This window comes from Crocodylus siamensis, chromosome 5, assembly GCF_052110815.1.
Source record: "Crocodylus siamensis isolate JL-2025a chromosome 5, ASM5211081v1, whole genome shotgun sequence".
Lineage (NCBI taxonomy): Eukaryota > Metazoa > Chordata > Crocodylia > Crocodylidae > Crocodylus > Crocodylus siamensis.
The window spans coordinates 135,754,244-135,769,495 of NC_143399.1; the positions used below are offsets into that span (position 1 = coordinate 135,754,244).

The following is a 15,252-nucleotide window of genomic DNA, read 5'->3' on the forward strand; positions in this document are numbered from 1 at the left end:
TCCCCCGTTGCCAATACCAGATCCAGTAAGGCATTCCCCCTAGTGGGACCATGTACCTCCTGCGTCAGGTGGAGGTCCTGTACACAGGTTAGAAACCTGCGTGAGCGGTGGGACTTTGCTGTCTGTGTCTCCCAACAGATGTCCGGGTAGTTTAGGTCCCCCATGACCACCGCCTCTTTAGCTTTTATGGTCTCCGAGAGTTGCCTCAGGAGCCCCAAATCTATTTCTTCCCCTTGATGTGATCTTGTTTATTTAGGATCTACTTTTTTAACTCAATGGGAATTTTTTTAGTGTAATGAATGCAAGACCAGGCTCTAAATATACACATTTTAACATTCCTCGCTTTCCATACTTGGTGCCATCTTGTACAGGTTTTTTGTTAGAGCACTTCTTTCACAATAGGTGGGCGAATGAATGGGTCGAGTGGGGATGCAATACCACATTCCTGTCTATACAATCCCTTGCTGTTAATGAAAGGAAATAGTAGTTCACAAATTTAATTTTACTATTAATATAATGTGCTAAATTTCCACACCTATATTCAGCTATTTTATGTTTTTTTTGGGAAGAGTTGAAGGTATGCCCCTGGGTCAGATGAAAAAAAAGGAGCTTTTTCCTGTCTTGATTTATTACCTGGATGAGTTGTATGGATTTACTGTACATGGTTAATTTTATGCTTGTCAGGCTAATTAATGATTAGAACACCTTGAACTTGTTTTACAGGCCTTCTTAATTCCAAGTTACGTTCAACACTCTTGAGAGGCAAATACTGCCTATATTAACAATGAATGCTTACCAGATCAAAGGTGAAGTAATTTCACAAAAGGCATATAGTAGGAAGAGTATTTTCAGAAATTCTTCTACTATTGGCCTAGTTCTGGAGGTAGCTGCATTGATGATGGCAGTGGTGGAAAGGCACTAGCTGTATGCTAACACACTGTCTTTGAAATCTGCCCTGAGCCATGCTGGACAACAGTGGCAAAAATGCCTGTATTTGGTTCCAGCAGGAGCAATGTTCCCGAAAATGCAAGGTGCCTCCTGTCATGGCTCATAATGCAGCTAGGGCTCAGACCTGTGCATGACATTATTCAGGTGGATTCACTGGCCCATGTAATGCTTTGTTGACTTTATTAACATGCCTGACCAAGATTTGATATCCCACTGCATACAGACATTTTGCAGTCTTTCGGATTTAAAAGGCTCGTTTGCATCTAATCACAAAGATGTCCCAGCACCTTAATATATCATACACAAAATATGTTTTTAGATTTTTTTTTAAATGTGTGCAAGTATTTTGGGTTAAAAAAGTTTATGCAGTAAATTGGAAGCTACAGCCATTGTGACGTTGATGTATATGTAGCTCATTGGAATGCTTATTCAAATAGAACTTACTGAACGATGGAGAGCCTTGAAAATATGAAGCTCCTCTATGCAGTTATGTACTTTATTTATGCCAGTCATCTATATAAGCAGTTTATTTTGGATGACTGATTGTAGGAATCCTGCTTGTATATTTTGGATGCAGAAACATTCAATCATATTTTCTATTTTTAAAGAAGTAAATGATTTATGCTGCAATTTGTCATGTGGAGATTGAACTAATGTGGATAGCTCAGTTTATAGGGCCAAAGCCATATGCCCTTATTTATGTAAGACTCATTAAAGTTTCATCTGAGTAAGGGACTAATGGCTGTAGGATTTTCCTTGTAACAAGTTTTGCCCATAGTAAAAATGTGCAACAAGATTTTCTCACAGTATTCCCGTCTCTCTACATCAGTCTGGTAACACCGAAAGGCTGCAGTCAGGACATAACTGCCTGGAAAGAATTTGTCCAGCTGGGAAACATTTCAATCGTGTAACAAGATCATGTACTACCTCTTGCAGCTCTGGTGTACAAAACGAATCAAGGGGAAGAGCGAAGGGTGCATCGAGAAATGGCAACTTTGACAGTTCTCAGTCAGTGTATATCTTTATTAGAAGTGTAGCTGGGTGGTTGAGTAAGAACCACCTTACAGCCCTCTAGGTTTATATGCTGGCTATGTCTACATGTGATTTGATAAAAGTAATGCATTCTTTCCTGAAGCTTCCTGCAGGTCCTGTAGAAAATCTGGAATGATACATCTCATTTAAAAACAAATAACCTGTTGCTATAACTATATACCGAATGAAAAAGAACATATTCTAAGAATCTGTTGTCAATAAGCCGGTTGCCAAAAATTATAAATTAATGTAACTATTTAATGCTAAAACATAGTTGGTGTTTGAATGTTCATATCTTAAAGCAGAGATCTCTAACCTGTGGCATACATGCCACAAGTGACATAGGCAGCCTGTGTGCATGTGGCCCATGGCAGATGAGGGAGTGGGCAGAGATCACAGCTGCAGATAGGGCAGGAAGCAAAAGCAGAACAGCATATTGGGAGGGAAACACAAGGCAGATAGAACAGAAGTATAGGGATGCAGCAAGGCACCCAGGGCAGCAGCAGTGTCTGGTAGCCACCTTAGTCGTGATCACACAGCTGCCAGCAGCAGCCACTCCCTCCCTAATCAGCGCCTGGGGTAGTTGCTCCATTATCCCTGCCCTATTTATGACACTGTCAGGGAGCAGAAAGCAGAGTAGAACAGGGAACGCAGGGCAGAGAGAAGTGAGCAGGGCATCAGACTGAGCAGGGGAAGGGGATCAGAATGGCACTCAGGTACAGCACAGGCTTAATCTGTGGCACACCTACCAAAATAGCTGGACCCCACAGTCTTAGAAAAACTAAAATCTGTGAACCTAAAACTTGTTCCTGAGACTGGTCCAACATGGAATAACCACTGTTGTATTCCTAACTATCACTTTTTTCTATAGGTAGCAGTCTTCCTCCTGAGCCTTGAAATATTGCAGTGGTTCAGAACCTAAAATCCTAGATGCATCTTCAGTATGCCTCCTTATACAGTTTTGTACTCATAGCTCATAGGAACTCATTTCAGTTACCTTCAATGAAATCTCACTACTCTTAGTCAAGATGTTCATTCATTTAAGAGTTGCCTAGATGTGTGGGCAGATTTCTTCTTAACTCCTCTGGAAACTGTACTTGAACAAAAACGCTCAGAGCATAATAATGCTTTGTAGCTCCTCCCTTTTTAGGTAGCACAGACCTGCATGTATCTGCTTGTGTTTATCATGTATTCGGTTGTGTATATCTATTTCTGTGCAGGGTAGCCAGCAAATATATATGCAGTTCTAGCTTTAAGGCACATGAACAACTATCTTTTTGAAGTGATGTACTATGCTTTTTAACTCCTTCCCACTCCTTCCCACCCCTTCCCCCTCCCCTCCTTTACACAGAATCATATAAAAGTAGAGCTGGAAGGGACCTCCTGGGGCCATCTAATTCAACCCCTGCTTGAGACAGGATAATCTCTATTTGAACCATACCCTACAATCCATTATCTAAACTCCACATAGGATTACCATCAATCCTGATGCCACACAAACCTAGCACCCTAACCTGTAAAGCAGGGAAACCATGGCAGCCAATGTCCTACTTCTAAGAAATGTTGTCAATAGATGCTTTAGAAATCCTGGGTAGAGGGCCATGCCACTCACTACAGAGGTAGGAAACCCCCTCCCCGTCCAAACCAATCTAACCATGGGGCAAAATTCCTTCCTGACCCCCAATATGGTATGATCTAGATTAAGACTGAGATAAGAGCAATTCAGCCTGGTGTAACTATATCGATGTCTGCATTTCTTATCTTCAGTAAAGCCTTTAGCCCTAGGCTCACATTTTCAGGTTTACTCCACAACAGTGAAGGTGAGCAACTTCTTTCCCTGATACCCCCCCGAGCTGGGATTCTTAGCTAATCATCTGTTTCCAGCAGCTGGGGTTTTAAGGAAACCCTAGATGAGGCAACACTGGGAGTTATTTTCACAGAATCATAACAGAAGCAGGGCTCAAAGGGACCTCATCTAGTCCAGTGGTTCTCAACCTTTTTTGTACCAGGACCCCTTTGTAAACACATCGATGGCCAGTCCCGACCCAGTGCCCCTCATTTCCAACCCACTGCCTGTATGTGGGGCAAGGGTGCATGTGTGGGGCATGGGGCCCAAACACCCGCTTGCAGACCGGAACTTTGCCAGCCTGCAAGGGAAAAAGCCACGGTTTCCTGTGTTTTTCTCCTTTAAAGGAGAATCCGTTTGTAAAGTTTGTTCATGGCCTTTTCATATATTCATGCAACCCACTTTTGGGTCGCGATGCACGGGTTGAGCAAAGCTGCTTTAGAGGTCATCCAGTCCAACCCCCCTGCCTGAGGCAGGCTCAGCCTTAGGCAAACCACCCCCTACAAACCCAGGGTCTGACCTCCTAGCAAAACTACCCAGTCAGCAACACAAGACCTCGCCCCCTCACCTGCCCCAGGTAAAGCAGGGCAACCAAGGTCCTGCTGCTGTGTGGGTGGTTCAACTCTTTTCCAAGCCTGCAAGGGGAAGGCAAAGGGGGCTCTTGTGGCCCTTCCATGATGTCCTCTGCATGAGTGACTGGTGCCTCCTGGATCTGGGGGGGCACCTGCAGAAGCTACTGACGGCAGTGATCCACCAGCCCTACAGACAGCATCAGTGTTGGCCACCAGGGGGTCATGTGCACCCCCTACCAGTTGTCTATGGTCCTCTGCCTCCTTTCTGCAGACCTTTCCTCACAGCGGGCGCCTGGGCAGGGGGGATGCTCCCAGGTGCCTGCCCAGCAGCTACAGGGGCTCCCCCAACGCTGCCTCAAGTCTCTCAGAAGTGCTTCTTGGCCTCCTGTGGCTTAAGATAGAGTGTAGGAAGTACCTGAAGAGTGGGGCTAAAGAGTCAGGGATGCAGGATGCTTGCCAGTAGTATCCAGGGGCATCCGAACCCCAAGATGTCTGGGCTTGGACCTGCACATGGGATGTCTGCCAGTGGATTTAGAAGTATCTGAAGTCCCTGAATGACAGGGCTGGGACAGAGGATGCTCGCTGGTTGTAGCACCAATACATGGTGGTTAGGAGCTTTGCCTGCTCCATCCATCTGCATTTTGGAAGGGTTGAGTTGATATGATCTGGAGTGGATTTGAACTGGAACAGGAAATATATTATGAAAAAGAAAAGTGGGGTCCAGAAGCACCGAGGTGGGGGAGTTGAGCGGGGTGTGCCGCTGCTGGGACCGAGGCCGGGAGGTTTTGGGGAGAGGCTCGGGGCTGGAAGGAGTTGTGTCCCCGCCGCGGCCAGAGCGATGCAGCCCTTGTGCCCGCTGCTCTCAAGTGTATCTCGACGTGGGGCCGTTGCGCGTGGGCGGGAGGCCTCGCGGGCCGGGCCCCCTGCGCAGCGCAGCGCCGCCCCCAGGATGGCGACGCGACGCGGCGGAGGCGGTGCCGCCCCTCCCCCAGCGCGGCGGCATGGCGGCGGCGGCGGCGGGGCTGAGTCCCCGCGGGGCGGGAGGCGGCGGCGGCTCATGGTGGCGCTGAGCCGCGTGGCGGCGGCACCCAGCGCGGAGCCCGCAGCTCCGGCCCCGGCCCCGGCCCCGGCCCCGGCCGCAGCATGGGCGCGAAGCAGAGCGGTCCGGCCACCGCTGCCGCCGGCCGCAGCCGGGCGTACTCCGGCGGGGACGTGCCCTCCGGCAGCGGCGGCGCGGACGGGCGGCTGTCGGGCAGTCCGGCGGCGGGCGGCGGGGCCGCGATGGCGGCGACGGGAGGCGCGCCGAGGAGCCGCTCGGCCGGCGTGGCGGCGGCGGCGGGGGCCCGAGCCGCCTTGTCCGCCCCTCTCCAGCCGCCCGGCAGCAGCGGCGGCGCCTCCGGCTCGCAGGACTCGGTCAATAGCAGCCCCGAGGACGGCGGGCGCGAGCGGCCCGCGGGCAGCGCCGGCGGCGGGGGTGCGGCGCGGCTGCTCATCGGCTCCCTGCCCGCGCACCTCTCGCCGCACCTGTTCGGAGGTAGTGTGGGGCCGGGGCCGGGTGGGCTGAGGGGGGCATTTGCCATGGAGCACGGGACCGGGCAGGTGTCTGTCCCTAGGAGCTGGGACTTTCCCAGGACGTGTAACGAGCTTCCCCCTGGCCCAGTCCCGCCCCAAGGGCAGGGCGCCACCCGCGGAGCCCTGCGTCCTTTTCCTGCCCCCCTTCACGGCCCCGCCGGCGGCGTGTGAGGGGCGTGAGGCTCGGCGCTTGGCTGCGGGGTGGGGCAGGATTTGAGGATGGGCTTCTTTGGGGGCTGGACTCGATGATCTTGCGAGGTCTCTTCCAGCCCGTAATGTCTGTGCATTGTGAACCATGACTTAAGGGCACGGCCTCCCTCCCCCAGGCAGGGCGCTCTCGCGCTTCTGGGCCCGCCTGTGGGGCTGGTCTTATTCTAGGAGGTTTAAAAGCGGGAGTGGGGAGGAGGATGTAGAAATGAAACCCCACAGCAATGCAGTAGTCGCTGAGGTGAGGGGGAAAGAAGCTGCTTTGGCCTACAGACTTTCAGACTTTAATAGCTGTAATCAGTGGCTGGGTAAATACCCCGGCCTGCTCCTTACATCATGAGGAGTTAATTGGATCATGTGTTGGTGCTGTTGTTTTTCATTGGGACAGAAATCCCACTTGAGAGGCAACAAACCCCCAACAAAGCAAAACCACCACAGCTTGTTCCTGGTCCTGAGACTTAGGGTTTTCTCCAGTGAAAGCTGGTTGCTAGTGACAGTAGTATAACTGCAAGTTTCTTTGGGTTCTCTTCCTTCCCACAGATGCTGATGTTATAGATGAGCTGAGTTCCTTTAAAGAGCCCTTCTTATCAAAACCACACTATCTGGTGTACCAGAGTGTTATTTCCTTGATGCTGCAGACAGAGAGAGAGGGTTGAGCAAAACTACTTAACTCCATGGTTTCAACCTGTGGTCCACAGACCCATGGGGGTCCGCAGACTATGTCTATGGGGTCCACAAAAGATGACTATACTCAGTCAAAAGTATACAACTGCCCACACTTACAATTCAAAGGGGTCTGCACCTCCATTCAGGATTGTTTAGGGGTCCACAGATGAACAAAGATTGAAAACCACTGACTTAACTTGCAGGGAGCAGAGTCAAATTAAATGATGAATCTCTTGGGTGTAGACTCTTTTTCTTTTAGAGTGCAATTTGAATGAATCATTTTGGGTACCAGGGGAATTCATATATTACACCATTTCTTTCAAGCATAAGTTTTTAGGTGAAGCTGAGCTGACTTCTTTCAGTGACACTGGCTATCAAAGGGCCACTCATGTCAGAAGGGCAAACACTATGGTGCAGCAGGACATTGTGATGGAGTCATTCTTTTGAAAGCTATAGGAACCTAATATATATGTGCAAAGGCTAGCTGACTTGGAAAGGAGATCAAAACTGGTTATTTTGGGGGAGAGGTAGTTCAGTGCAAAGTGCCCATGTTAAAGGTATTTATGCTGCTAAATCTATTTGTTTGTTGCCGTGGAACATAGTTTCTGTGTGGAATATCTTGTGGGTTTATTTTTGAAACTCATTCTCAGTCCTTAATGAAAGTGGCTTAATCTCAAGAACAGAAGGTCAAATTAAGATCTTTTTCTTCCCAGTCCTTAGGCATCTTAGCTGATTGGCATGCATGTGACACCCCCCACCCCCTCAACACACAGACTTCTTTGTTGGCTGCCTTTTTGTGCGTTTAGACCTGAAGACAGTCCTGTCATCTCCTCAGTCTGCTATTGTCTCTTCCTAGTTCTGTGGCTGAACACAAGAATGGAAAGTGTCAGGCTACCTTACTAAGGAGCATTTGTCCTTGAAAGAGAAAAAATAAGCATATGTGTTCGTATAGTGCCAGGCTGCTGCATATCTATTAACATTCTGTTTATCGACTTTAATCAGATCAGGGCTCTGGTGTGAGGATGGTTGCTGTGTCAGAATATTACAATATGTAGGAAGGCAGTTGTGTATAATTCCCTCAACAGTCAAAGGGTGCTGTGCCACTGCTTATTGTACAGCTAAAATATAGTGAGAGAGAGATTAAAACTTAAAATGTTTAGTAATTTGTTTGTTGAAGAAAATGATTTTTCCCTTTAAATCTTTCAGTGGAGCCTGCACAGTTGCAAGGAGAAATGGGATAAAATATGGGGTAGGAATCAAAGATTAAAATATGCAGCTTGGGTGTTGTCGTCCCCCCCCAGTGATTGGTTGAGATTTCTTGAGCAGGAGAATCTTACCTAATTAACTGCAGGTAGTATTTTTCCTCTTGTTCCAAATTCAGATGATAATACTTGCATAAATGTGCTTTCTGTAGAACACTGGTTGGTTGTTCAGTATGTCTTATTTCCCATTAACATTTGAAGCAGGAGTGCTAAAGCGTTAGTGTTAATTGTCTGAGATGATATAAAATTTATGTCCTGAATAACCTTTTTTTTTTTTTTTTTTAAAGATGATTTTGATGGGTTCTGGATGTTAGGGTTTTGATTATCAAGATGCAAAATATGATCAGCTAAATTAGCTATGCATGTGAATCAGTCTGAATCAACTTATTTTTCCCAAGTTTTGTTCTTTGTTATTGAAATGAATGGCTGCTTAGGACAGGAGGACCTTTATTTTTCAAACTTTCTAACACAGCACAACTGTCCAATGCATGTTTGTGTTTGTACGTGTGACTATCTATATTTCCAATGTAACTAAATGTTCTGTAGCATCAGCAACATAACTTTCCAAAATGTTTAACTCAGTAAATTCCAGTAAAGGTCTGTGTGCATGTGTAATTTATCAGATGCTTGGTATAAATGGCCCTGCTGGAGATCATAAGTTAATAAGACTCTAGTAGAAAATAACTTGGAGGACTGCTTTTGTCCTGCTGGTGACTAGCTCAAGCTTGTTTAGGCGTGGTGCCTGGCAATTACTTTGTATACTGTGAGCATGCCTCAAAAACCCTCCCTTGTTTTGTAACCTGCAAGATAAATGAAGTGTTCCTTTTTATACTGACAAGTATGGGGGGCTAGTTTGAGAATCAGTTCAGCAGTTTCTTTGTAAAATCAGTTTAATGTGCAAAGAATAAAGTATTTGTATTTTCAGGCACAGTGCTTGACTTCATCCATCAGTGACGTGTGGGTGCTGTATTTGCTCGACTACTATAATTCATTTGCTGTAATAAAATTGTACTCCATTGTCACTTTTTTACTGAATAGGTTTGCATTCCCGAACAAGGTTTAAGTATTAGCTATTTGACTTATTTTAAACATTATCATGCTAATAGTACTAGTTATATACTACAATGCAAAGAATTAAACGTCATTTATTGCGATATAGGAAAGCATGATCTGATGTTTGCTACATTCCTTTTCTTAACATTATAATTAATATTTTTATCTCTTTTCCCAAAGTCAGAGCTCTCATTTCACAGACTCTTGTGTTCATGTTTGATTGGAGGCTTACAAACCTTTATGATCAAAGAACAGTTGAATCGAATGTTGCTATGCATTTTATGAGTTACTATATACTAGACAGTTTAGTTTACTAGCAAATGCTTACTCTCAGTGTATTAAGTTTTTATATAGCTCTGTTTTTAAGTCTAGATTATACAACATTAAGCATGTGGGTGTCTGCAAACTTTGTGCCTTACATTATAGTTAGAAGTAGATTCTAAACCCAAATGTACTCTATAACCTCTGTCTTTCAACATGGTACAAAGTCCCAACTACATGTGAGGAGATAAAGTTTAGTAATGAAACTCTTCTGTAACAGCAGCTAAGTTTCTTTTCTTGGCTGAGAAACCAGTCTTTGCATCAGATTACCTGTTAACAACTGTTTAAAACTTGGCCTTGGAGAGAGATGATATAGTTTAACTACCCAGAACTGCATAATTCATATTTGTATCACTGCTTCAGGTCAAAACTAACTTATAGGGATAGCTTGCATGATGTACACTATACCAAGTTATTATGATAGGCCTTTTTAAAGCAATAATTTCTCATTCAATAACCAGTCCAGTTCCAACAATGGAGGCTTCAATTGTACACTGGGCTTCATGTAGCTCAGTGGTCATCAACCAGTGGATCTTGATCCACCGGTAGATCTCGGAGCCTCTTGGAGTTGATCCGAGGCTGGGGGGAGCTGAGTGCCTGCGTGCATCCACCCACACCCCAGCCCAGCAGGTCAGTCTGTAGGGGAGGGAAGTGGCAGGGGCTAAATGGAGCCCCCCCCTGCAGTGAGGAACAGTGCTGCAGAGGCAGGAGCAGGGGTAAGTTAATTGGGGCCTGGCTGTGTGAGCTTACCTGCTGGGGAGGAGCACCCCTAAATCATTTTTTTTCTTCTCCCTCTGCCTTGATCTGCCCCCCTTTTCCCTCCCCACAGATTTACCTGCTGGACGGGGTGGAGGGTTGCTGCAGGGTTGCTGCGGGCACAGGGTAGATCTTGGGTTGCTTTTAAATGCCGAAGATAATCTCCTACTTTAAAAGGTTGGAGACCACTGATGTAGCTGCTGATGGATGTATTGAATGACTATCTTCGGAAAAGTAGTATCCACCAAAGACCCAGTTTAGTGCTCCTACTTCTAAAGCTGAACTAGAGATCACAGCATGGAGAACTTTTGGTGAAAAATTCCTAGTGTAAACAGCTTGAATCTTGTAACAAAACTTCTTTTTGAGAAAGGTGAATAGGGAGAAGAGGGTAAACTTCAAATTAAACATTTCTCGGTGGGGCTAAATGCTGAATAATGTAGAAAATGCTAAGCACTAATTGTATTTTCTACTTCAGTTCTAATTCTGCTAATTTAACTTGATTTAAATAATTAGGAAAATATTTAAAAGGACATCTTTGATTTGAATGGTGGTACTGTAACTTAAAAAAACTATAAAAAGTTTCATAAATGCTGCCTCTCAAGTGGCTTTTTTAACTGTAAACCTAATAAAAATGGTATATGTTTCTGTTTGAATTTGATTTCTTCCTTGCCATAGAAAAAGATTTTCAGAAGTTGATTATGCATAGCATACTGTCAAATTGAAAACTACCGATTTTTTTTTTTCTTGTTCTTTCAGTTCCAAGAGCTTGAGGTGTTAAATCAGTTCTAAGATAAAAAACACTTCTGTCTGAATTTTAAAGAGTTGCATGCGTTCATTTAAATGAATACATATTATATTGGCACTTAGCTTATTTTGATGGAATGTTAATCTATAAATATTTGATTTTAAAACATAGCTGGTGTCAGAATCCTTGCCCAACACTCATGCATACCTTTCTTGGGTATCACATTGCATGTGGGCTGGACCAAGCACTGCATGCCCTGCTTACAAAACCGTGTGTTGATTTGGAATGCATACTGCATGTGGCACCCTGCCAGACAGGCCCTGTGCACTGGTTCTGGGGGAGGTCTGGATTGGGTCATGCTGGAACCAGTGAACAGGACTGGTGCATCAAGGTGCCAAATGCAGCACACACCCTGTGCTGTCTGGAGGGTCTGCAGCCAGTCCAGCCTTGTGTGTAACACATGGCCCCAGGGTTTTCTGTGTGCATGGCATGCAGGGTCAGCATGGGGTACAGGCTGGATCCAGCAGTGCACATAGCATGGTGTCTGGAGTATGGGCTGTATGTGGCACCTCAGACTAGCTTGTGCTGCCTGCAGCTCTGGATCCAGCCTGCATGCTATAGGCAGCGCATGCCCTCTGCTGATCCTTCATGCCTTGTGCACAACCGGCCCTAGGACTAGCATGTGCTGCCTGTGGCACACAGGTTGGACCTGGCACCACAGCCACAGCACAGTGTCAGTTCCAGGTCGACCTGTAAGGGCAGATGAATTTGACACATCTGCACACTAGAGGGTTGCTGACTCTGAAGTCCCTAATTTTTTGCTTGATTTGTATAAGTGGGCAGTCAACTTGGAGTTTGTTCTAGAGTCTCCTTCCCTTTTACTTCTCTAACTTTTTCTAGCTTCTAGGGGAGGAGCTTCCCCTTCTTCCCTCATTGGAAATGTGAGGGAGAGGTGGGGATGCTCTTGCACTTACTTCTTTTGTGTCCTCTGCCTCTGCCAAGGGAAAGGGCTCCACTTTCTCTTGTCCCCCATTCCTTTTGATAATTTTCCCCCAAGGCCATGTAGGTACGTACCATTGCTTTAAGGAGCAGTAGAAAGGACTCTGAGACTCCAGTCAGTTTAATTATCTGTATTTGCAGAGGGTAGAAGGTGTAGTGAGTTTTGGGGGAAAGAATGTAAGGTACAAGACCTTGCTGTACAAGACCTTTTGTGTTAGGAGACAGTGCAGTTGGAAGCAATGATACTGTTTAGCTGTCGCTGTTTTAGTCTGTTGCATTTTTGTATGGCTAGAAATATCTATTCATCTAGGTAACATCTCCTGGGAAAGCAGAAAAGTTCCTAGAAAATCTAAACTTTTCCTTAACTAACTTTCTAGCTTCAGTGTAGGTGGAAGTACTAAGTATATGCCCAGGCTGCCATTCATAGCTATCCAGGCTGTAACTGAGTGAACACTGACCAGTCAGCTTTTCATCATTGGTATTCAGAACCCTGAGTTCAGAAGGGAAATAGGCATGAATTCTCTCAATATGGCTGTGCTTCTGCTTTGAAAAGTTATGAGGAACAGCATTAGGAGCTGGTTGTAGAGCTATTAATTATGAAAGAGGATCAAAATGGAGGTGGGACTGGAAGTGAAGAGTAGCAGAAATGTGTGTGTGTGTACATGCAGTTAGAAGAGTGGATAGATTAGCTGAGGTGTCTGCCATAAGCAGTCCTTAGGAGGCTTGTAGAATGTGTGATTGGACCGATTCCAGGATTTCTTAGGGTCGTACCTTTTATTGGAACAACTATGTAGTTGGCATAGAGTTAGACAAGCTTTCAAATGCAACACATTCTTCCTCAGGTCACCTTGCCTCTTGCATAATTTCTGGACCATCATGGCTTACACTACCATAGTTGGACATAGAACAGTTGAGAGGACAGAGAATGCTAATCCTTTTCAGTAGCCAGAAAGCATTTGGCAAGTGTGGTGGGGAGGAGGTTAAAGTGACTCTGAGAGCTGCTCTAATTAAAGTGCCTGGAATATCAGGTGTATCAGTGTAGACAGGCTGAAAAATGGCTCAGCAAACCAGCTTTAGTTAAAGTGCCCTCACTGCCATTTTTTAGCACGTAACGCTGGAGTCTGCTGAAGCGCAGTAAGCATGGTAATTACTACCTATCATGCTCCAGCAGACTTGATCACGTGTATAGGTGCCCTCAGTGTATAGGAATTGCGTTACCTAGAGTTTAGGGCAGGGATAGGCAATTATTTTGGGCGGAGGGCCTTTTACTGAGTTTTGGGAAGCCATCAAGGGCTGCATGACAGGCAGCTGGGGGCAGATAAATATTTATTTTCTAAATTTCAGGGGCCCTGTGGGCCAGATAGAATGGCCTGGTGGGCCACATCCGGCCTGTGGGCCGTATTTTGCCCACCTCTGGTGTAGGGATAAATAAGCGTGGGCCATAAAACTGACTGAGGGGGAAAGAGTGGAAATTTAGAGCATTTTTGAAGAGGTCCTCTTCTCTTTCTTCTCCTGCAACAGAAATAGAATAGAGGAATCACATAATAAAAGGAGCAAAGTTGGGGAGAAAATCTAATAGGTTTGAGCTTGGGAAGAAATGAACTGCTTAATATTAATAGGATGTGCAAATATTTATTTTGACCAGAACAGTGGCAATACCTGATTGAAATGTTGGTTTGTCTTTTCCAACAAAGCCTTCTCTTAATTTTTCTGAATTCCTCACCCATCCCGTTGGAATATCTCCCCTTGCATTCTCTCTCTGTTACACAATAGCAGACAAGTTTCCAGCAGCCTTTTAAGTGATGTTTCTTTGTGTGGCCTTATGAATTGTTTTAATCACCAGTAAGAATTGGAATGTACTTTAAATAATTCTAGGATATGTTGTCTACTAAAGGTCTCAGCCCGATTTGGTAAATTTTCCTTCTGAAGCTACATTAGTCATACAAGTGGCCCCACCAAGAAGATGTTTTTGATTCAGTGTCTGAAACAGCATCAGCTGATGCTGTTTTAGACTACTAATAATCCTGCATAGAGTCCAGATTTTCTGCTAATTTATTTATTTTTTGCTGTAATTGTGGGTGCATTAGCCAAATGATGGTCTCTTTAGTTTCCTGCAATTCATCTACTTCTTGTTAATGGTTTCTTTACTTACTATAATCACCTCCATTAATTTCCACATGCCATGTTCCCTTAGAGTGGTAATGGAGCAGATTGCAGTTGTTCAGAGAGATTTTGTTCTGTGAAAAGTGACAGGCCTATTTAAACAGCAGGCAGTACAGTGTGGCACCTTTATAAACTAACTTGTTTAGAGATGCATGAGCTTTCATAGGCTATAGCCTACTTCGTTAGATGTGTTTTAAGTTAAATTAAAACCCAGGATAATCAACATGAAAGGAGACAGGTTTATAACAAAAAAACCCCCAGTCTTGGAGAACACTGAGAACCGCAGTCAACAAATGCAGCAAAAATATTTGTCCTCTTAAGGCTGTTCTTGGTATGTTTCAGTTTTTCTATGTTCCTATATTGGAGTGTTGCTGTAACATGGTCTTTGTCAAACATTTTATAACTTGATGAAGATGTGGTCTGTGCTGAAATGTGGCAGAAAGCTATATACCTGGAAGTATTTTTGACAAAGGTTATTAAAGTTCTGTTTGCTTGTTTGAAAAGAATGTTTTATTTTGACAATTCTGAATGATCCCTCGTGATTGGCAATAATGGTACTAGCTAGAGAATGGGCTGTGTTTATTTGATAGTCATCCTCTGTACCACCTAGACCATGGCACCTGTTTTCCTGGCACCCATTTTCCCAGTTTTCTGTGTTCTGAACATTTCACATCTTTTGCTGTTTGAATGTTGAGTAGCTGAATCTCTAGCTACAAAGTGAATACACTTGTAACTTTAACTAGCTGAAAGATCTCAAACTGGTTGTGGGGAGTTCCCCAGCCATTTAATGTGGGGCAGGAGCATACTGAAAAATAAGTACTTCCTTTGGTTTGTAGTATGGTAATACCTTGTTTTACTATTATTGAGTCAAGCTCAGAGCCACCCACTGCTGCAGAAGAGACAGTTCTAAGTGATATTTTCAATTATGAGGGCTAATAATATATATATTTTTTGCAATATGCATATTTTTAAATACAAGCTTTTTGTGAATGCCAGAAACGCATACACTTGTTTTCTGGTTCAGAAGGAAGAAGATAGGAAGAATGTATTTGGGTGAAAATAAAAGCTGTCAGTATAATGATTGGAATTTATTATAGGCCACCAAGTTGA

At 44.8% G+C, this 15,252-nt stretch overlaps 1 protein-coding gene across 5 annotated transcripts in view; it reads left to right on the forward strand.

Moving 5' to 3' along the window:
• Positions 1-1,903: 1,903 nt before the first annotated feature.
• Positions 1,904-15,252, forward strand: part of ZNRF2 (zinc and ring finger 2) — a 189,766-nt gene continuing 176,417 nt past the window's right edge. For 4 of the 5 annotated variants that reach the window (XM_090046420.1, XM_090046419.1, XM_090046421.1 and 1 more), the window contains exon 1: positions 5,395-5,932. In XM_090046420.1, the coding sequence (XP_089902546.1) occupies positions 5,542-5,932 (391 nt within the window). In that variant the 5' untranslated portion in view covers positions 5,395-5,541. Of the gene's footprint in view, positions 5,933-15,252 lie in introns of all 5 variants that reach the window. The other variant, XM_090046417.1, reaches the window with a different exon arrangement.